Source organism: Chenopodium quinoa, unplaced genomic scaffold (assembly GCF_001683475.1).
Source record: "Chenopodium quinoa cultivar QQ74 unplaced genomic scaffold, ASM168347v1, whole genome shotgun sequence".
In the NCBI taxonomy this organism is placed as follows: domain Eukaryota; kingdom Viridiplantae; phylum Streptophyta; class Magnoliopsida; order Caryophyllales; family Amaranthaceae; genus Chenopodium; species Chenopodium quinoa.
Genome location: NW_018745544.1, coordinates 20,116 through 43,847, shown reverse-complemented (window position 1 = coordinate 43,847; position 23,732 = coordinate 20,116). Strand labels below are relative to the sequence as shown.

The following is a 23,732-nucleotide window of genomic DNA, read 5'->3' as shown; positions in this document are numbered from 1 at the left end:
CATTTGATCCCGCAATGTCGTCAAGCTAGTGACGTTAAAGAAGCGCTTCCGGGAGGCAACCCGAGTTCCTCACTCTCTCTCATTTATTATTATTTCATTTGTTTTATTTTTATTATTACTAACCCTTTTTTTTATTTATCTTTTGTAGGTATTTATTGAAAAGGGAAGTAATAATAATAATAATAATAATAATAATAAAAAAAAAAAAAAAAAAAAAAAGAAAGAAGAAAGAAATCGTGCACCATCAGGTATGCACGGACGTGCAGAAAATCGCACGTCCGTGCAGATGTAGGCAGAACCAGACACAGAGGAAATCTGGAGCTTCGCACGGCCGTGCCAAAAATCAGCACGACCGTGCCATTATGCACGCCCGTGCCAACCTCTGCACGTCCGTGCAATCGAAGACAGAAGATACTCCAATTTCACCAGAAATCTGCACGTCCGTGCCATTACCTGCACGTCCGTGCAGATTCAATTTGCACAGCAATATGGCGATTTTTTCTTTAAAAAAAAAAAAAAAAAAAAAAAAAAAAAAAAAAAAAAATTGAAAAATGAAAATTGCCCAAGGATGAAACTCAAATGATGATGCTAATATGTTTTGCTTGCTTGACTCTTGAGTGATGAGTAAAAGTTCTTTTAGAAGGGTGTATGCAAGAGTTGGGGTCATTTAGAGGTCTATTAATCCTGGTTGCATTAGTGTATATGGAATGAAAGCCGATGAATGCTCAATTGCACGTCTAGCATAGGATATTGTCAAATTTGCCCAAAGTAGGATATGTTTGAATCAAATTGCGGTCCCTTGTGCCCTTATTGTGCTTCCTCTCCTCCCCGAAATGAAACTCCATTAGGGAATTAACTCTACTTGTAATATGTGTAATAAGTGGCATAATAAGCCACACGTTTCGAATAAAGAAAGAGCCGCTCACAGTTAAAAGAGGCGAGGGCAATGAACGTAAAAAAAAAAAGAAAAAAAAATAGAAAAGAAGGGAGAGCAAAAACTCCCCCAAAATTCTCAAAATTTTGATTTTCTTTTCTTTAGAGGTCAACTTGTGGATGCCTCCCACACATTGTCGAATATGTTGTTTATTGTTTCTTGTGAAATTCCCGAGTTAGAGTGTAATTAAGGGGCCTTGGGTGTGCATTTTGGGAGGTGGACTAGCATTTTGAGATTTTATAACCGAAAGAGGGCTTGTTACAACTTTGGAATATCTAGATGTGCTCTAATGAACTAGTAAAAGGTCTAAGGAAGTATCCTATTGCAACCTTGCTTAGTTTCCCTCTTTACCCCCAACTCAAGTGTACATTTGTATGATTGGTAATCCTTGAAAGTTGCTCACCTGACTTGCTTGCGATTTATATCCCAATGAGTTGACTTGGGTGATAAAAATATTGGAATTTGTGTAATTGATAGTTTTGTCATGGTCTGTGTGAGTTGTGGGTCAAGCTCATTGGAAACCCTCACGAGATAAAAACTCGTCCTCTAAGGCGACTTAGAGGTTTAAATTGCTTCTCACTTGTGCTAAAAGTGATGATGGTTCTCACCATGCGGGTTTGTTTATTTTTGCTTCCTCCTTGTTGCCTCTCCTTGGATTGATGTTAGCTAGTTTCTTCCCTCCTTTGGTTTGACATGTTTGTTTTGCTCGAGGACGAGCAAAAGCTTAGCTTGGGGGGATTTGATAAATTGCTATTTGATATGATTTTAGGGTGTTTTGAACCTAGTTTACTTGATAAAATTTGCGTTTTGGTTCATTTTTACTCTATTATTATGCAATTTTTGTGTATCCTATGCTTCACGGGTTGTTGGTGTTTTTGTTGAGATTCTAGGTTCAAAAGAACGACCAAATGGAGCCCATGGATACAAAGCCGAGGTTAGAAGCATGAAGATGGTTGAAAGAAGCCAAGGAAAGGAGCAATATAGAAGAAAAGATGGAAAAGGGGCTTAGAAGACCCTGCACGGCCGTGCCAGACCTTGCACGTCCGTGCAGGAGGTTCCAGAAAGTTTCAGCAAGCTGCCAAGGCCTGCACGGCCGTGCTTAATTCGGCACGCCCGTGCAGAAGAGGCTGCACGTCCGTGCCAGACCTTGCACGTCCGTGCAGGATGCTCCAGAAACTTAGAACATTCTGCCAAGGCCTGCACGGGCGTGCCAAATTAAGCACGTCCGTGCAGATGTAGCTGCACGCCGTGCCAATATCTGCACGTCCGTGCGGAGCTGCTCGATTCTTAGCAGAACGTTCTGCCTCAATTCTGCCCCCTCTGCACGTCCGTGCCGAATCTGGCACGACCGTGCTTAGCCTTGCACGTCCGTGCCAATTCTGGCACGTCCGTGCAGACCTGCAGTCGATCTCCTTCCTTGTTTTCTCCGTCCTTTTTATTTGGGGGTTATATAAATACCCCTTTAGAGCTCTTTTGTAGGGGGAGGCAGTTTTTTAGAGCTTTCCTCTTAGTTTGTAGTCTTAGAACATTAAATTCTCAAATCATTAGTTAGTCCTTAATTTTTAGCTTGGAAATATTCAAATTCAATCATTGTAGAAGACAAAGTCCACCATTGTTGCTCACTTTGAAGCTTCATAGTAACCATTTCTTACTCATCTTTTCTACTTCTCTTTACTTTGTTGTTGATTACTTGCTTAATTCTTGCATGTTTAGATTGTTAATTAGCTTAATCCTTAGCTTGAACTTGCTCATGAATTGCTTGAAACCTCTAATTGCTTTAACCTCCATGGATTGTGAGTAGTCTAAATTCTAGGGTTTGGGTAAAACCCTCAATGTAGTCACTAATTACTTGTTGCATGTGCTAATTTGGTTGTTGTGGGATGATGATTAGTTGAGCTTAAGTGGTTTAATTGCTTAGTTCTTGTATATGGCCATTGCTAGAACTATTTATCCAAGCTTTCTCAACGAAGGATCGAGAGATGAACTTGAGTTAGCTCCCTTATGCTTGATTGACCCGAAATGCCATGAGAATAGGGATTACCGGTCAAGGGAATGTTTATGTCATCGTGATTATGCTTTAACACTTGTTTTATGCTATGTAACCACGAGAGTAGGTTGTATTCATGATTCAAGTAATCCCTCTAGCTTGAGATAGTAGTTGGGTGATTTAGATGACTTCCCCTAATTTATCCATTAATTTACCTTGATTGTAGCATGCTAATTGTGATTTGTGATGAAGTTGAGTGGTATAATCCGAGCCCTAGATTCCTCTTAATATTGTTAATCTCCTCTTAGCTTTAGTTGAATTGAATTAGAAGAAGTTACTCAAAACCAACCCAATTTCGACTTCATTTAGCTTATTTAAACGATAGTACTCGGTGGTTGATTCAACGCCTCTCTTGGGTTCGACCCTTTCTTACCCTTGCTACTAGTTAGTGAGACCAAGATAGGAATTATTATCTTTGGTAGGCTCGACGACGGCCTATCAAAATACATAATATTGAAAATTTTATAGTGGTCGTTTACAATATGACTATCATATTGTTTTCATACTTATATACTCCTGTCGTTTTTTTAAGTGTCCCACTTCAATTCTCAAAAATGGCCGTTTTTTTTAAGTGCCCCATTACCAAATTTAGAAACCTTACTCAACTTATATATTATTTCTCTCTTCCTTTTGACCCCACCATCATTTTATAATATTTCTCCCTCTCACATTATACCTAGTGGTCCCCCATTTATATTTTTTTTTTATCTTACTTTTCCAAATTTTTTTTATTTCTAACCATACTTATTATTTTACTCTTTTGCCTAAAAACTCCGCACACACCCCAATGGGGCCGGGCACTTAAATAATGGAGGGAGTAATTTATAGTTGACATAAATTATATTTTAGTATAAAATAGTATTATCAACATTTTTTTTATTTATCAAATTTTTAGTTTCATTTATGTAATTTATATTCTTATTTTATAGTTTATCGAAAAATATTTATTTTATATTGGATTAAAATTTTCAAAAATTATATTTGCATTGTAGATATTAGAAGACTAATCATGTCCATATAATCATTGGCGGAGCCAGCGTGGGTCCTGGTGGGTCACGTGACCCACCAAGTCCAAAAATGAAAGTTGGTTATGTAACCCTAAGTGCATAACAATTCCAAATAAATCTCGTAGCTCAGTTGGTAATTCATGCGTATAGGGTTGTCTCCTTGTTAGGTCGTGGGTTCGATTCCCACGTTCAGCATTTTACCTTTTTAAACTTTTCTATCTCTTCCTCTTTTCTTTTACATTTGTTTTAAGTCTTTCATACAATACTTCCCTATGTTTCTAGTTGTTGTGCTTGCTTTTCTATTTTTCCCCCTATTCTTTTTCAATATTTTTTAATATTTCACACTTTCGTATATTTTTATTTTCGATCTATTTGTTTATTTAATTTCAACCCCTTTTTCTTTTAATTTCACTTCCCTATATTTCTATTTTGCCATTATGGACTTATGGTACATAGCCATTGTGAATTTGTGATTGGCTTCTTATTCAATCTTCTCCTTCTTTTCTTATCATTCGACCTTTTTACTTTTCCCTTTTTCTATAATTCTAGTTTCTATATTAATTAAATTTTAATTTTCAAGATTTTGTTGATAAAAGAATAACAACTTTTATAATACATTTCTAAACAAACAAAATTTTCACAATGCAATGGTTTCCTTGAATTATTGGTTATAATTGTAACTTGAATTATGACATTAAATTTTATCATACATAGTCATAATTGTCGTACATTTGAAGTTTTCAAACCCATATGTTAATATTTACAATTATAATTGTACGTTCAAATTATTTAAAACTTAGGAAATAAATTGCTCTTTAAAACATTATTCGCTATAATAGATGGTGACCCACCAACTTTGAATTTCTGGATCCGCCATTGCATATAATGTGAAAAAAATTCTTTATTCAAAAAAAAAATATATATATATATATATATATATATATATATATATATATATATATATATATATATATATATATATAATGTGAAAAAAATGAACCGATCATATCGTTTATCATTAAAATAATACTTCTTCCGTTTTTTTAGTTGCATAACTTTCCTTAATTAGAAGTTTCAAATTAGTTGATCACTTTCCTTTTTTGTAAATAATAAATTCTCTTTATCTCTTTCCTAAGTCCATTTTTTTTATTTTCTCTATCTCTCTCATCTCCAAAAATTGTCTAAAAAGTCCCAATTTAAAAAGTGACGCAATTAAAAATACGGAGGAAGTATGATAGCCATATTTTCCAAATGATCGTTGTAAAAATATTGTTCAATTTTATATTAAGAAGAAAAAGTGAATATTTGAAAACTGTAGTAAGATTGCACATAAATATCAAAGTGTAAGGACAAGGACAGAAGTAGGGCCGAGCTAGTAAGCGTTGACGCTTGAAGAATAGAGTAAACGGTAGTTATCTTGTTGAAAAGTAACCAATTAATTAATAATCGTGTAGAGGACTTCCGGGAAGGAACTAGTGTTGACCTAGTAAGCGTTGACGCTTAAATGACTATGGATTAAATGGTTGTTCTCTTGTGAAATATAGAATTTATACATCTGATTAATCAAAAGTTATCATTCCCCTATGGCTCTATATCACAATATATTTAGGTATGTAGGTGAATAAAAAGTAAAGCGGAGTATAATGGAATTGGATTGTGTTGTGAGATAATTAATATTATCGGAAAATATATGTATAATATATTTTAATGTCTTAATATTATTAGGAGAATAATATATTTAAGATTATTTATGTTAAGATATTATTTAGTGAATATATCTCAATATATCTTTTAAAAATATTGTTTCATATCTTATGAGCGTATGTTTTATATAAATACTCTATATGTTGATCAATAATAATAAAGACATTCTATTATCTTTTTCTCACAAATTTGTCAATCTTGGAAGCGTTCACAAAAATTTCCCACCTGCCGCTGAGTTAGAAAATTCAATGGGATAAACCTTTAGCCAAAAATATATAGATTATTTTCACACTTTTGCATGTTGATGCTCTTTAAGGATCTTTGATAATGTTTGTTCGTGATGACTTGATGTAATTACATTATGTGTGGCTTTTGTCACTCTTTGAGAATGAGATCAAGTTTCTTGTGATTTGTGATTTGTGCAGTTGTGCTCCTCGCTCCAATATAATCATGTAAGGTGATTTTCAGTGAGTTTGTGTTGTTGACGAGGTGAAAACAAAGACCTTTGAGTTTTTATTTTTATTTTTTAAAAATAAGCTTTTGAGACAAGATATTTTGGTTCTCCTCGGATCGTGAGACAGGAAATATTGGTTCTCCTTGTATCGTGAGACAGGGTTTATATTGAATTTCCTTGTGCCGTGAGACAAAGGTTTTAACTGATTTGAGTATGGTACATTTTGGCCTTTAAAAAATAAAGGAAATATTGACCAACCAATTATTTTTTTTTTTTTTTTTTTTTTTTTTTTTTTTTTAAGGAATGACACAGTAGAATCATCCTTAAAAGTTTAGATAGAATAAATTGATATACTATAATTAGTTGAATAGAGCATGTATACTAATATAACCTAATTTCATATAGAAAATCCGACAGATTTAATTCAAAGCATAACACTTACACAAGCCAATTCAAACCCTTTTCTGGCTTTGTAAAACGAATTACAAGCAGATTCAAAGGTTCACATAAACAGAATGCTCTCATTGCTATTCAAACACATACATAATTGGAAATCTAAACATGAATACCGAAATGTAACTAGTTCTTATGACAACCACTAAACTGGTGGGGGTCTTGTGCTCCTTCCATTGCTCGTATCCCACATATTTATCGCTGCTTGTACCATTTCCTTGACGAGCTTGATTATGGTGCGCATAAAATGTGCAAGGACCAAAATTACTAAAAAGCAGACCCAAATTATAACAGATATATTTAATACTTTAATAACTGGTTTGTATTTCTTTGGGTCCAGGTCGTTTTGATTATAATCAGTCAAAAAAAGAAGATCACCAACATTTGCTTGAAAGATTATTGAGATAGAGTAAGTCAATGCTGTTGCTATTACGGCAATCCACATGGTTATCATCAAAATACCCACAGAAAGTCGCTTACAAGGAAGGCCGCTTATAAGGAGAAGAATGACAAATAGAGATGAAAACAGTCCGATTGTGTTATAAATTAGCATTCTATTATACCTCTGACTATCCTTGTCTTGCATTATGGAATTGCCTGCTTTGTAGTTATTTTCATTATCATCCTCTTGCCAAACACCTCCTGGAGGATTCACTCCGGTTTGAAAAGCCATTGTTGCTATCAGGGAGGCTACCACCATTAGAGCATTACGCTGCTTCTCTAACCAATCTCGGTGTCTATTTACTGTATTCTTTCTTCTTGATGCTTTGGCACGCTTTAGGGATTTCCAAATCTTAATATCAACCTCTTCTTTCGTACTCCGACTACAAAGATCCTTCGCTGTAAAGCCATTTCTATTGATAGCATTTTTATCCATCTTTGTTTCTAGTAAGATGTCTACTACCTGCATGCATAACAATGAGGAGAAAACATAAGAGAGGGCATGTTAACATTCTTATGCAATCAAACTATTTTTTTGTATGTCCCTGGTTAGGATTTTACAAAGACTCTTTCCGTGTTTTTATAGGTGTTACAATTTGACCAAACACGTATGTTGAGACACGATTTTTTGACCATAATTTTATCTTACTATATGCTAGGAAAATTATTAATACGGAGTATTATGAACGTATACATTGTAACGAATCCAACAATGTATTATACTCCCTCCGTGTTTTAATAAGTGTTACACTTGCTAAATCCGGCCGTTTTTTAATAAGTGTTACACTTCCATTTTTGGCAAAAAACTACATTTAAATATTATATCCCTCTCCTCATGGTCCCCACCTAAACCTACAACTACTTTTTTTATTATATATTTCTTCTCACATCCATTATTTTTCAATAAACTATTAACCCCACTATCTTTCTTTTATAATTTTTTAATACTCTAACTACCCCACTTATCTCTTATTTAATTTAAGTCAATTAAATCACCTAAAACTATGTGCCGGTCAAACTGTAACACTTATTAAAACACGGAGGGAGTACAATTGTTTTTTTTTTTTTTTTTTTTTTTTTAATAATTAGTAAAATAATCAAGTCAAAATCATTATATAAATATTGGAAAAAGTCAAAGTGTAACATTTATTAAAACAAGGAGGAAGTATTCACTACGAGTATATAAAGATTTGAAAGATTTGGGAAAATGATTTCCTTGATGAGTTGTATTCACAGTAAGCAGGAGTAACATAAACATAGGTGTAACACACACACACGCCTAAGCCCACAATTAGAAGACTAATTACACAAAATAAATCAAGCCAATAGAGTACATCATTATACATGAAATACTCTTAACAAAATATTATAGAAAATAAAATAGGCATGTGGAACCTTGTTGGATTAGTCTCAATTATGGATGCCAATGTGTTGAATCCAGTTTGGGTCTAATAAGATTTGGGTGAAGACCTATATCTTAGGAGGTGGATCCGAACCTAAATTTGTTCGGTCTAGAAAAATTAAACCTACATTTAGATCCATTAAGTATAAAGTTTGAAATGGGTCATAAAGGTTGTTGACATGATTATAATCTTCAATTTTCAAATTTTCATCCTTTGTATATTTTTACATATCAAGCTAGATCGGTTAGGTGGAAACCATATATATATTTTTTTTAATTTATAGATCGGATCTGGGTTGTAATTGTAATTATTATACCTAACTAAGAGCAAATAGACCGATTTGATGACCTAGATTCATTGGGTCTTAAATTTTTGGATCCAAATCTATGATCGGCTCTAGAACTCCTTGTCATCCCTACTCTCAACAATTGATGTAAGAGTGTCATATTTTAATAATATGTAATTAGAACGTTAAGAGTCAAATATGTGTATGTATTAATAGATCTGCATGGTCAAACTAGAATACTAGATTCATTAAACGGAAACACTTGGAGTACATGCTTTTCAACATTATTTTGCTTTAACAATGGTCATAATAACCTTAAGTAAATAATTTTTAAATAAACTGATAATTGTTTGAAAGCACATATTTCACAACCGTATGTTTCTTGTTTCTTTTTTTTTTTTATTATTTATTTAAACACTTAGAAAATTTTGTTAGATTCATCTCGATCACAATGTTTACTTCAACTTATAGTACCTCCGATCCTGAAAGTTCGACTCACTTACTATTCATATAAAATAAAATAACTTTAACCACATTTTATGAGCTATACAATATAAATGAATTAGCATGTGAGACTTTATTAGATTCCCCTTATTATAAATAATCCAAATATCAACTTTTTATAATTTTTACTTATACACAACTCGAGTTATTCATGGTCAAAGATGTTCATTGGAGACCGCACAATTGCAAAGTGAGTCGAATTTTCAGAAACGGAGGTAGTATTTATAGTAAAATAACTGTGTCCGGAAATTGTAAAAATAAAATGATGCAATGATAAACAGGAAGAATGAAGTAGAAAGAATTTATGAGTACCCCATGTTGTTTAGCAGCCACTGCTAAGTGTAAGACGGTATTGTCACCACTGTCCTTGGAGTTGAGCAGTTTATCATTATCTGTGAAAGCTATCAAAAACTGAAGAGCCTCTGGCCGATTGTGTTTCACACACAAGTGAAAAACAGTTTCGCCGGCATTAGTCAGCTCCAAAGCTGTCTGTGGCTTCGCCCGAAGAAGCACTGCAAGAACACCAGTATGTCCATATATGGCGGAAATATGGACTGCGTTCCTACCATCAATATCCCGAGCAAAACACATTTTAGGATTTGCTTCTAACAACACATTGACTATCTCCAAGTGCCCTTTTGCCGAGGCCATGTGTAGTGGTGACCATCGTTTTGATTGATCAAGCTCTTCTGCTAAATCTGGCTTGTGTTGTAGAATCATTTGCACAAATCCTAGGTGACCAGCTTTTGCGGATACATGTAATGGAGAGCAACCATTTTGAGCCATGTACCGGTTGCGATCTAGGATGTGTGGATCTTCTAGGAGCAAATCGTTCAACAAAGTTACTTCTCCTTCGAGTGCAGCATCTTGTAATCGTATATCACGATTAGCAGCTTCATGTAATGGGGTTACCTTGTCTGTTAACTTTTTAATCATGTAAGAGGGTAGGTTTTCCTGAAGAACACTCTGTTTAGGTTGTCCTTCCATCTTAACTTTGTTTGGTTTTTTGAAAGGTTAAGGGGTTGAAATTTTAAAATGAGATTGAAGAGATAAATTATCTTGAACTTTATGAATATGTACATATATATAAACACTCAAGTTGCAAGATAGTTGTCTCTGTACAACTAACCTTGTACTCTTCACCATCAATTATACCACTCTTTTAAGTGCATCAGTGTGACATCTACATAATTTTAAAAAGACGAGCTGAATAGAGTAAAATAAATGTGTGACTGGGATACCTGAAATATTGAAAAATACTCCGTAATTAAAAAAAAAGGTGAGATATTGAGTAAATAATAATAATAAAAAAAAAGTAGTGAAAGTGGGGTTGGTAGGAGAGAGAAATAAAAAATAGTAGTGTGTCCTTACTAAATGAGGAAATGTTGTAATTATTTTGAAAATTTTTATCCAATATAAAATAATAATATCTACAATGCATACATAATTTTCGAAATTTTATTCAATATAAAATAATTATATTTTGTGAAACTAGAAAATAAAAAAAATTATGCAAATGAAACTAAAAATTTAATAAATAAAAATAAATGTTTATTATACTATTTTATACCCAAAATAAAGTAATATAATTTATTACTTGGAGGAAAAAATATATAATTATTAAAAATTATGATAGTCATATTTCAAACTATAACTATAAAATATTAAAGAGATAATAGTTTATTAAAAGTTAATATAAATGTAATGAATGTGGATGGAAAGAAATACAAGTACTCTGTAATAATAATAATAATAATAAAGTTGTAGTAGGTTTGACTAGGAACTTAAGAGAAGAGATATATATAATATTAAAATGTAACCTCAACGAATAAGTTTAACACTTAAAATATGGCTGCGTTTGAGAAGTGTAATAATTAAAAAAACACAATATGTATTACGGATTACCCGTTGTTTTGTTTGGAGCATGCGGTATTGTGGTGTACGGAGATATACATGCATCATGACTTGGTGGTTGTAGTACGTTCGTCCGGTAGGGACATGTATTAATGTAATAATACAAACAAACAAAGCAGCCAATGTAGAAACATTGGACTGATCAACTAAATTTACGGGATAAATGGTGGACGTACTGTCTTTTGGAGTGAGTGGTCGGTCTATCACTCATGAATTATAAATTACAGTACTGATCGTTAGACTCAACTTATCCCATGCGTATGGTGGTTCACTGGTTCAAGGTCAAACCACATCAGATCAGATCGTAGACAAAAAAATTACGAGCCTACATTACTTGAGAGTGTCTTCAGGCCACTACATTTTTGTTGCACACTTGCACAAAATATGAAATGAAGGTAGTAATCCTGTAATTTTCTTTTCTTCCTACAAGATGATATGGAGTAGTGGAGTACCATGCTATCAATTCACAAGTTTTAAGATGTATGAAATAAATACGTTGATGATAGAGCTTCCGACAGGCAATTAGTGCGTAGTAGTATAGTACGCATCTTAGTCGATGGTGGAGCCTTGTTCATACAGGTCAAAGTCGTCTTATTTGCTGAGGAACAGTTGCTCTTTGTACATAGTACGTCTCATTTATAAATGCAAGGGAGTGTCTGTTAAACGTCTCATTTAGCAATATGGAGTGTCGTTACGTTGAAAGGTCTTGGATAATAATTTAGCAGTATGGAGAGTCGTCAGGGGCGGAACTAGCTTAGGTCCAAAAAAAAAAAAGAAAAAAAAAATTCAAAATCAGGTTTTTTTACTTAAATAAATCAATATAAAGTGTAAAACTATATTTTAGTTTACAAATTCTTAAATAGACCTGGTTCACAATAATTTATTGTGGATCACTAACATTAGAGACACTATGATATTTATTAATAAATAAAAAAAAGTCACTATTTTAAATTAAAGGATACAATATTGAAATAAAAGTCATTGTGACATTATAAAAGTTATATGAGGTTACTTTTTTTATGAAATTTTTAATATATTGGTCAATATGAATAATAAAGGTCAATATGTTAAAATTTAGGTCACTATTGTTCAACATAACTTGCAATTTAGATTCACAATAACATTAAAGGTCACACAAGTTTTAATATAGGTTACTATTTTAAAAATAAGTAATATATATATATATATATATATATATATATATATATATATATATATATATATATGTCACACAAGTAATAATAAGTAATAACAAGTTTTAAAAATAAGTAATAACATTAAAGGTCACACAAGTTTTAATATATATACATGAAGAATGTAAAGTAACAAACTTGCTAAAGCTAAGGATATAAAGATTGGACGACACACATTAGTGAATTTTGACTATCATACATGATTGCTTGTATTTGATACATTTGTAGTGGTTTTTGACCATGGATAGCACCTCTTGAAAAACTTTATTTTTGATTGCCTCTTTCGCCAACTAATCTTCTTCCATATAAATTGCACAACATGTCCAACGAGTATAAAAACCATTAACCCTAGCCATGCTAAGAGAGAAATCGTTATAGCAGCCCAAATTCCGCCGTCTCGTGAGTTAGATTAGATACCGAGAACATGTATGTAAATGTTGTTGCCGTGACAGAAATCCACAAGGTTATCCTTAAAAATGTCAAGAAATTTCACTTGCATGGAAGGCCCCTGATAAGGAGGAGGATGACAGTTAGCGATGATATTAGTCCTATTGTGTTACTAATTAGTGCAAAACTATAAGCAGTATGTTTACTACTAGAAAACAGTCAATCAACGACGGAAAAAATACGTCGGAAAACCCTGAAATTCCGTCAGAAATGCCCATTTTCGACGGAATTCCGTCGGAACGCACCCTCGGAATACACTTTGTAGGAATTTCGTGATATTCCTTCGGAAATTCCGTCGGAAAGGTCTATTCCGACGAATTATGTTCTGTCGGCGTTTTTGTTGACTTTAAGTGAAAATCCGTCGTAAGGTTCCGACGGAATTTCCCGTCAAATGAGGTATATTCCGACGGAAAATTCCGTCGGAAAAGTAAATAAAAAAAATAAAAAAAAAACCACCAATTTCCCCACCAAGATCCACCCCGCCACCAGCCCACACCAGCCCACACCACTCACCACCCATTTTCCCACACCTAGATACCTAACCCTACCCAGACACCCCACCCAGACCTAGACCCACCAAACCAAACCCAGACCCATCTCCCCACCCAAACACCCTACCCAACCCAGACACCCCACCCAACCCAGACACCTAATCCCACCCAGACACCCCACCCAACCCAGACACCCCACCCAACCCAGACACCCCACCCCACCCACACCCCACGGACCCTACACCACCCAGCCCCCCCTTCCAAACCTCCCACATCCACTAGTCCAAACCTCCCTCACGCCACCCACCCACCCTGTCTAGCCACCACCAACAGCCCAACCCAAATAAAAAAAAAAATCAATTGGAAAAATAAAAATCGAAAAAATACAAATCGATTCGAAAAAATGAAATCGAAAAATACAAATCAAAAAAATACAAATTGAGATCCAAAAAAAATACAAATAGAAAAATGAAATCAAATAAAACAACTATGTATACATTTAAATTATCTTCTGAAATTAATAAAAATCCGGAAAAAAAATTTAAAAAAAAAACCTAGATCTTGATGTCGGTCGTTGTCGCTGGTTATCGTTAATGTTGGCCTTTGCTGCTGGTTGTCATTGATGTCGGTCGAAGAAGACGAAGATGTTGTTGGTGTCGTTGATGTGGTGGCAACCGTGTTGTTGCGCCGTTCTTGATGTCGCCGTTCTTGATGTCGTTGAGAAGGGAAAGAGAAGGAATGAATGAAGGAGATAAGGAGAGAGAAAGAAAAAGGGGATGTTACGGGAAAGAGAAAGAGATAAGAAGAAGGGAAAGAGAAGGAGAAAGGGAAGATGCAGGAAAGAGAAAAGGGGAAAGACAGAGAAGGAAGGAAGGAGATAAGGGGAGAGAAAGAAAAAGGGGAAAGAGAAGGAAGTTACTAGAAAAGAGGCGGAATTTAGAAGGAAGGAGATTAGGGTTTCAATGTTTAAAGATTTTTTTTTTCTTTGAATAAGGTTTCGACGGAAATTTCCGACGGAATATTAATCCGTCGGCATGATTGGGATTTCCCAGGGAATATTCCGTCGGAATTTAATTTCGTTGATAACTTAACTTTCCAACGGAATATTATGTTGGAAGCCTATTTTTCCGAGGGAATTAAATTCAGTCGCAAGTATTCCGACGGATTTTCCGTCGTAACGTACCTTTTCCGACGGAAATTTCTGACAGATCCTAATTCCATCGGAAATTACAAATATTCCGACGGAATATAGGTCCGTTGGAACGATTCTGTCGGAAAACAGCCTATTTCTAGTAGTAACCTGCATCATGGCCAATATACATTCCTGTCATTTTATCGAATGTACCTGAATAGGCTAAATCATCCTGCCAAACGCCTCCTAGGGGATTAATTCCGGCTTGGAAGGCCATGGTTGCGATCAAGGATGCCACCACCATTAGGGATGTCCGCTGGTCCTCCAACCAAGCGCGATCTTTCTTGGGTTTTAGTGCTTCCTTTGCGGTATGCATTGGCGCGATTGAGGTGTTGCCATATCTTGTCATCTTATATCACATCCTTCCGACTTCGCTTATGAATATCCATAGCTGACAATCCTTTTTTGCTTATAGCATATTTGTTTTTTTTTTTTTGGGTGTCCAAGTAAAAATTCTACCATCTGCATATCAAATTGATAAGCTTTAAATTGTATCAATTTACTTCCTCTGTTGAATATTATCTGCAACTAAAGTACATTTTACGGTTACCAAAGCAATTTTTAAAGGGCAAAGATTAGAGGGAGTGGGGGAAGATAATTAAAGGTAACTAGGAGAGAGAAAGTAGGAACCCCACACAAAATTTCTTGTGGGAAATTTAGGAAGTGGAGGGCCCTAACATTTTCCCTCCCAAATTTTCACCAAAATTCACAAAAATTTGAATTTTGGTGCATTTGAATTGTCAGCCGAAAAACAGAAAGCTGCCAAGGGGGAATGTACAACTCTCCTATTTCATTTATGAGGCCTTTAAAACCAGCCTCCATAACATTTTGCAATTAAAGCTTACATTCGAAATGTTTTTCCAAAAACCGACAAAGTTTAACCACATATTCAAGCACTTCCTAATCTGAATTGTTCACAAAAAATTTCCCTAAACTACAATTAGTGCTGCACAGCTTGAATCTTCATTAGCCACCACCCACCACTGACTTCAGATCATATGCACACAGGACAACATCTTCTCCTAAAAAAAAAAACCAGAGTCTGCCCTTTTGCATCTTCTAAAATCTGAACACACACATACAACACAGAAAAAATGGCACATTCTGATGAAGACTTTTTATATGTTGACCAACTTATATTAGAGGAAGCACAGACAGAAGTTTACTATGATGAACATGAAGGAATGCAAGATGTTGATTTCGAGGAATATGAATCAGAAAATGAAACAATGCAAGAAGAAGAACCACAACCAGACAATGGACAACAGGGCACATATGGAAATTATCCAAACCAGAACATTGAACATGGGGCACAACAAAGGACTCCAGCTGCCAGTAGAAAGCAGCTTACTTTGCAAAAGAAAAGGCAAATTGTTGATGCAATGCTTGTCACAATGCAAAATGGCATGTTACCTAAGGGATTCATGAAACATTTATCAATGTCATTCAGTGTACACAAGTTAACAATCACCAAAGTTTTTGCTGACATTAAAAAACAGATGGCAATGGGGAATACAATTGATGTCAGGACTAAGAAGTATGGCAGAACAGGTCCTTAGCCAAGGGAATTTTCAGACGCATTCCTACAATCAATCCCTCTGTATCTTAGGCAGACAGAGAGGAGTTATGCAGCTTCCCTGAAGATTTCTCATGTAACTCTACACAATCTAAAGAAAAAGGGAAGGCTAAGAACACATACATGCAGCACCAAGCCTGCACTCACATCAGACCACAAGGTTGCTAGACTAAAATAGGTGCTATCACATATAAATCCAGTCATAGCAAATGAAGACCCCAGTTTTGTTAGTATGAACCATGTCATACACATAGATGAGAAATGGTTCTATCTCAATCCTGACAAGAGAAGATTTTATCTTCTGCCAGGTGAGGAAGACCCATATATGGCATAACAGTAAAAAAGATTCAAGTTAAAGGCTATGTTAATGGCTATAATTGGGAAGTCATTATATGACACGGATGGGGGACTCATAGAGACTTATACATGATGGGGAGTATGGGAAATTCCCATTCACTGTGAAAGAGGTAGCTAAGAAATCAAGCAAAAACAGAGCAGCAGGCACTTTGGTCACCAAGGCACTGCAGAATGTGAATAGAGATGTTATTAGGGAGATGCTGCTGACAAAAGTCATTCCAGCAATTCAGTCAAAATGGCCAGAAACTCTGCCCAAAATGTTATCATATAAATGGACAATGCAAGGCCTCACCAAGTTCCTCAAGATGAAGAGTTCATGGCAGCAACCACAACAAATGGGTTTAATATTGAACTTGTATTCCAACCAGCACAATCACCTGATCTAAATGTGTTGGATCTAGGCTTATTTAGGTCAATGCAGTGATTGCAATATCAATCTTTCCCTAAGGACCTAGATGAGCTAGTTGATAAGGTTATTGAATGTTATAACACATTCAAGCCCCAAGTGAAAAAGTACATTTGGGTGACCTTACAAAGATGCATGATCAAAATTCTCAAGGCACAAAGGGGGAAACAAGTAATAAATACCACACATGAACAAGAAGAAACTTGAAAATTTAGGAATTCTACCAGATCAAGTGACAGTGAGGAAGGAAGTTGTGTTGGATGCTGTGGAATACCTAGACACCATGTTTAGGCCAGCCAGTCAAGGGACTCAAGGTGCAGCAGAAGACATTGAGGTAGATGCAGATTAGGGGAACCATCAAACCACATACAAGGAAGGTGAACTACATTGACTGCCACACATAACCACTTACTTAGATGTTTTTGTGTTTTGTTTCTTTTTTTAAGCTTTTATGTGCATGAATAGGTGGTTAGGTGTCTTTTGTTTATTCTGATGAAGCAACCATGTAAGGCAGTCAAATGTATGTTCTAGTTTACCCCCCTTTTTAATGGAATGATAATGAAATTGTGTTATTATGTGTGGCCAAGTAATCCATCAGTAGAGCTAATCACATTGTTGAATACACACTAGTAGAAAAAATGAAATAGGCACCCCCCCTTTAGCACCGGTTCTTGAAAACCGGTGCCAAAAGAAATGGGCGGGATTGAAAAATTCGGAGTTGGCACCGGTTCCAACCAAAACCGGTGCCAATCATTTAATTAGCATCGGTTCAAACCGGTGCCAACTTATTATAAAAAAAAATAAGTATGACATAGAGTTGGCACCGATTCGCCTTAAATCGGTGCCAACTATGTTAATTAGCACCGGTTCAAACCGGTGCCATATTTGAGAAAAAAAACCTGGGTTAGGTTATTGCGTCTTTCTTTTTCAATTCCTTTTCCTTTCTCCTTCTACCTTTCCCCATTTCCCTCTTAACTCCACTACTTCCACCACTACGCACCCCTTTCCACCGCCACCACACTCTATCTTCATTCTTCACGGCATCAAGGCAATGTGACGGTGCTCGCGATTGGTTGTTGGATTTTTAGAGTTCCAGGTGGCAATTTGATTGAGTTTTTGTTATTTTAGTTTTGAAATTAGGGCTTTGGTTGATTGTGGTTAGATGGATTTTTGGTTGTTTTTAGATGGATTTTTGGTTGTTTTTAGATGGATTTGTTGTGGGATGAAATTCGTTGGTATTTTTGTTGTGGTTTTGAATACTTGATTGGTTGAAGTCTTCACTCTGGTCTACGCCTCCTCCGCCCACCGTCCGCCCTCCGTCGCCGGTTCGACCTCCATCGCCACCTCCTCCGCCGCGGGACTCCAATGGCACTTCCACTTCCTCTGCTTCTCCTTCTCCTTCTCCTATCCCCGAGGAGATCTCTCGCCATGCTCAGCTCTCACTCGAGGTTTCTCTCTCTCTTCTTTCTTTTTCAATTCAATTCATCACCAACAAATCCTAACCTAACCTAATTTGTTGAATTTGTAAAGCTGTCGAAGAAGATCATCAACATCAGAGAAATCAGGAGGTTAGCATCCATGGGTCTTCCTGATGCTCCTGCCATCCGCTCTACTGTCTGGAAGGTTTCTGTCTCGCTTTCTATTCATTTCATACTTTGAGTTGATTACTTACTTAATCGGAATTGAAATACCTAAAAATATAAATTTCAATTGCAATTGGCAGCTTCTGCTGGGGTATTTGCCCAGTGATCGAGCAATGTGGCCCTCTGAATTAGCCAACAAGAGGTCTCAATACAACCATTTCAAGGATGACCTCTTGATGTCTCCCGTATGTCCTCTTCTCTCTTTTTTTTTCTTTTTTTTTTGTCTTTGTTTCCTTTCACTTTCGATTTTGCTTCGCACTTCTTTCATGTTAATTATTAGTTTAATGATCAAATTTAGGGTGCATCAAAAACCACCTCTAACAGAACCTCTTAACAGATTATGTTTATGAAATTTGGTCTACCGTTTACCCAATTGTAGATAGTAGATATAGTCTCATAAGAGGAATCGCGGTGATGTTGTATTATGATATTATATGCATATATGGCTTTCTGTTGAGGTTGAGCATAGGATATTAGGATCACTGTTCTAATGCTTTAGGTGATTCTAGTTACTATGTTGATCATGCAGAAAAGTATACGCAACTTGTTGCTAAGAATTTTTAAGTTTGTGTTATGTTGTTATTGATTGACTGCTGTCTTATTTATGCGCCTTCTGCCATTGCTTGAGGCTCTTGGGAGAATAAGTTAAGTGGCCTAATATTGTAATGTCAGGTTCTTGCTGAAAAAGCTTATCTTGTGGGTGTGGAGCAAAAAGGTATTAAAGTGGATTCATTTGGAATAGAAGAATCTCTGAAAGAATTGGCTCAACTAGCTGACACAGCAGGTCTTCAGGTTGTTGGCTCTACTTATCAAAAGTGAGTATGTCGTGGGTTTTTCTATTGCATAATGTGGTTACGCTATAAGTTGCAATGTGCATATACTTAAGACAGTACAATTAGCTAATTGGAGATTTATATTATCTGTGCATGCCCTAAATCTTCCAGTTAACATGTTATGTATCTCTGTCACTCTGTGTGTGACTGTGAAAGTTGGGGAAGGGTTGGAGAATTGAATGGGGGAGTGTCGCTTAAAACGATAATGTAACTCTTTTAATTAGAACTTAAGGGGTTTCAGTGAGTTGATTTTGTATCCGTTGTAATTCTTTGCAAGTGAAAAGCACTTGTAACTTAAGGCATGTTATGTGTCATCTGGGAACATGGCCTCCAAAGCAGCTACAGTTCAATTAAAAGCCTTAGTACCTCTGTTTTAACTTGTTTAGATAGAGATTGTTAAACAAAACTCAGATTACTTTACCAAGTGTGTATTGACTTATGAGTTTTTGTCATATAGTTTACATATGTCTTCTATCAAATACATTTCTCCTTTATTTTTGCTTTGTGAGAACTGCTGGTCTGCATGGTAAAGAACTTCAACACCTGCTGTATGAATTAGGCTTGCTGCTCCAAATCCAAGAACATATATTGGCTCAGGCAAGGTTTGTGAGATCAAGAATGCAATTAATGCATTTGATGTTGAAACAGTGATATTTGATGATGAGCTCTCACCAGGGTAAGAATGAAACACTTTTTTATTCAAAAACTGACAGTTGGTGTACATCCATTGTCTAGCTATCAACATTTACTCATATGAATTTATTGCTGATTGTGAAACACATCATATGCACGTGACGGATATGATGTGTTTGTAGCAGCTGTTTCTAGTTTGTTCATCTTGCAAAACTTTCCTTCTGGTTAGTTTTCCTTGCCAATTGTCGTCTGGTTTATCTCTCAGTATCTCTTAGCAACAACTAAATGCTTGTTTTGGTAAACAACTTTGTGTAAGGTTCTTTTCCCCTCTTGATTATGCTCAAAGTATGTGGTTCTATTACTTCTATATATGTCTGGTAATTTATGATGTTTTGGTTCCTTCCCTTGGTTGCTATGTGAGCCAGAGGTGAAGAGCTGTAATTGCAGTATTTGGTTTCCTGTAGATTACGCTCCCCTGCTTATCATCTTTTGATGGTTTCATTGATTGTTGATAAGCTGTAAAATTTGGTACATGCCTAGTGTGTGCAACTGTAATTGTTTTCAGAATTCTGGTGCCTGCTGTGACTGTTAGTTGTCACTTTTGTTTTTTCGATTAGATTTGGCTCACCTGAATCAAATTACTGGTCCTTGTTTGATCTTGCTTTTGTGATTTTTATGTGCCCAAGAGCTCTTGTGCTTCTGATGTCCATATCTGCATATTGTGTAAGTGAAGTTGTCTCTCATCCATGATCAAGGTTAAGGCCTTTTTTTTTTTTTTTATAGTTATTATTATTATTATTGGACACTTTTTGTTATCTAAAGGCGAAGACTGATCAGTGGGATTATTATTATTATTATTATTATTATTATTATTATTATTATTATTATTATTATTATTATTATTATTATTATTATTATTATTATTATTATTATGATTATTATTATTATTATTATTATTATTATTATTATTATTATTATTATTATTATTATTATTAATAATTTTTTTTTTTAAAACAATATCATCTTAATGGCCTTGTGGAGTTTTGAACTTGCAAATTATAATATCTTTCTTAATCATTGTAGGTCCTGGCACATGCTTGATGCTTACTGTAGCATATCTTTTTTTTTTTTTAATCTAATTATGCTGCAGGCCACCATAGCCTTCTGGCTCTCATGACCAGTCCCAAGCTGGAGTTCTAGTGGTCATGTGACTCAAAACTTGTAGGGTATGCCAAGAAAACTTGTTTGTCAACATCAAGGTTAGCCTGTTGGGCAGTTTTTGTTTCCCTTTAATTGGTGCCCACACCTAGGTTTTCTGTCACTGACAAACACTACTACATTTAAGAGCTAATACAACGGCTTTTTTTGTTGTATTAGGTGTCAAAAACCGTTGTATTAGACCTAATACAACGGTTACCAACCGTCACATTTGCAAGGGTTGGATTAGGTCTAATACAACGGCAAAATAGACCTAATACAATGGATTAAGCAATCCGTTGGATTAGGTAGATACCTAATCCAACGGTTTCTTCAATCCGTTGGATTACGTTCCCTCTTGTTTTTTTGGGAATAATTGGGCCTAATCCAACGGATTCATCTACCTAATCCAACGGATTTTTCGCCCAATCCGTTAGATTAGGTCCTTTATTTATTTTTATTTTTTTTACATCCGTTGTACTAGCCCCTTTTTTTTTTTTTTTTTTTTTTAAATACCGTTGTATTAGCCCCCTTTTTTTTCTTTTTGTTTTTTAAAACCGTTGTATTAGGTAAATTTTTTTTTTTTTAAATCTATAATAATAAATATAAATTATATTAGTATATTTATAATTTAAATAAACAAAGTACATATAATATATCTTCGTTGCATTACAAAATAAACGAAGTACATATAATATATATTCGTTGCATTATAAAAGTAAACGAAGTGTCAATACTAACTAATTATAAATGAAAGTTCACTAGCTTATAAATTAACAAACGTTTAATTTGAAAACTCTCTAGAAGTTGCAATAGATACATAAAATCAACATTAGTCCTTACTTCATTCATCCCGGGGTAGCTCATCGTCATCAAGCACCTAAGTAAAAAAAGTAATGCATAAGCCACAATACCAACAACAATAACAACACCAATTGGGGAAATTAAATAACGCACAACAACACACAAATCAGTCATCAAAGTACAAAATATACAATAAGAGAACAAACATCAGACATCCTTGGCAAGATATCATAATTTTAACAGTTTTCCACATCCAATGGTAAGTGAAATCAAACAAACAAAAGACATCAGAAGGCTATATCAACAGTTTGAGCTAATGCTATGTTTAAACAGCTCGAAGTTGTTAAATACCAGGAACATATTAATGTAGAATGCTGTAAAGATTTAAGCAATACTTGTACGCAGTATAGTATTTTTACAAGGGCCTCGGCCCCCTTGGGATAAAACAAAGCTTCAGGCTAAGAATTACTTAGAGAGATTGATTACTTTCTGACAGAAAGAAGTCATCTTGAATATTGGAAGATAAATAAAAGGGGAGAAACTATCATCCAAAGATAAAGGTTTTATGAGATTCCTCAGGAATCCAAGTTATCAAAATGGAAACCCACTTCCAGGATTTAATACATCAAAGAGATAAAAATAGAAGTTAAGGCATTTTAGATGTCTCACATGGGAGACAAGATCCAGCATACGACATTAATTATCGCACACCTGATTGTTATGCTTGGGGAATGCTAGAGGGAGATAAGGAGTGTAATGATGCAAGTTGTGAGGCGTCTATATGGGCAAACTCAGCATAACTACGCCAGCCCCTTCTATAGTAGGCAGGCAGGCACGTAGGCAAGCAAGCAGGCAAGCAGTCAAGCAGGCAGGCAAGCTTTCAGTCAGGCAGGCAAGCAGTTAGTCAGGCAGGCAAGTCAAGCAGTCAGTCAGTCAGTTAGTTAGTCAGGCAGGCATGCAGTCAGTCAGTCAGTCAGGCAGGCAGGCAAGCAGTCAGTCAGTCAGGCAGTCAGTCAGTCAGTCAGTCAAGCAGTCAAGCAAGCAGTCAGGGGAAGTTTAGAAATTAAAGTTTAGAGCAGAGAAGTGCAGATTATACCTGATTAAATGATTTTGAAGATTGTCCACTTTGGGCAGTATTTCGATTTGGTGCACTAGATGCATCATGCGGAGTCAATTGCTGCAGAGTACTAGGAACCACAAGATTAATCCCGGGGTTCACCTCGCGAATCGAATCCAAAACTGCAGCAGTGATGGTAGGTGCAATTTCTTGGACTAATTGTGTTTTTATGCCTACCAGGAATTCCTCCGGGAGTATGTAATTTGACTTTGTATCTTTGTTCTTCAAATCACTCTTCTTCACACCCGAGCCATATAGATGCAAACGACTTTTGTGTTTAGGAGGTGGAATCACTTCACTGTAAGGGTCATTGCATACATTACCATCTTCTTGTGATTGTGCTGACTCCAAAGCATCAATTTTGTCCTGTTTAGGCAAACATAGTAATATGTTACTAATTATCGAATAACTAACAATATTTAACTAATTATCGAATAACTCACAATATTCTCTTTTGCTTTTTCAAAGCTGCTAATGTATGTCCTTTCAGCACTTCTTTTTCTTGATTCCTTGTAAACCTTTGCTTGAGAAGGTTCTTTCTTCTCTGGATCTTGTTGTTGCTATATATATGTAAATCATAATATATGAAATTAGAATAAAAATATATGCAACATGCCTATAATTTAGATTTTAAAAAATGTACTTACCAACTCATGGCGTAAAATAGCATATGATTTGCGTCCCAAAGTGTGCATA

General features: G+C 35.3%; 3 protein-coding genes across 3 annotated transcripts; 1 reads left to right on the top strand and 2 right to left on the bottom strand.

Annotated features, from left to right (window-relative positions):
* Window positions 1–6,523: 6,523 nt before the first annotated feature.
* On the bottom strand, window positions 6,524–10,432 carry LOC110716163 (ankyrin repeat-containing protein ITN1-like). Its single transcript, XM_021894791.1, has 2 exons — window positions 9,546–10,432; window positions 6,524–7,503 (listed from the first exon to the last, which is right to left on the bottom strand). The coding sequence occupies exons 1-2, from the start codon at window positions 10,218–10,220 to the stop codon at window positions 6,745–6,747; spliced, it is 1,434 nt and encodes a 477-aa protein (XP_021750483.1). The 5' UTR covers window positions 10,221–10,432; the 3' UTR covers window positions 6,524–6,744.
* A 7,472-nt stretch (window positions 10,433–17,904) lies between these two features.
* LOC110716161 (GTPase HflX-like) lies at window positions 17,905–20,668 on the top strand. Its single transcript, XM_021894789.1, has 7 exons — window positions 17,905–18,257; window positions 18,340–18,432; window positions 18,533–18,637; window positions 19,125–19,267; window positions 19,845–19,961; window positions 20,383–20,436; window positions 20,536–20,668. Exons 2-7 carry the CDS (start codon window positions 18,388–18,390, stop codon window positions 20,666–20,668), a joined length of 597 nt encoding a protein of 198 aa, XP_021750481.1. The 5' UTR covers window positions 17,905–18,257; window positions 18,340–18,387.
* A 1,092-nt stretch (window positions 20,669–21,760) lies between these two features.
* LOC110716165 lies at window positions 21,761–23,732 on the bottom strand. Its single transcript, XM_021894792.1, has 4 exons — window positions 23,684–23,732; window positions 23,480–23,596; window positions 23,016–23,402; window positions 21,761–21,995 (listed from the first exon to the last, which is right to left on the bottom strand). The coding sequence occupies exons 1-4, from the start codon at window positions 23,729–23,731 to the stop codon at window positions 21,960–21,962; spliced, it is 588 nt and encodes a 195-aa protein (XP_021750484.1). The 5' UTR covers window position 23,732; the 3' UTR covers window positions 21,761–21,959.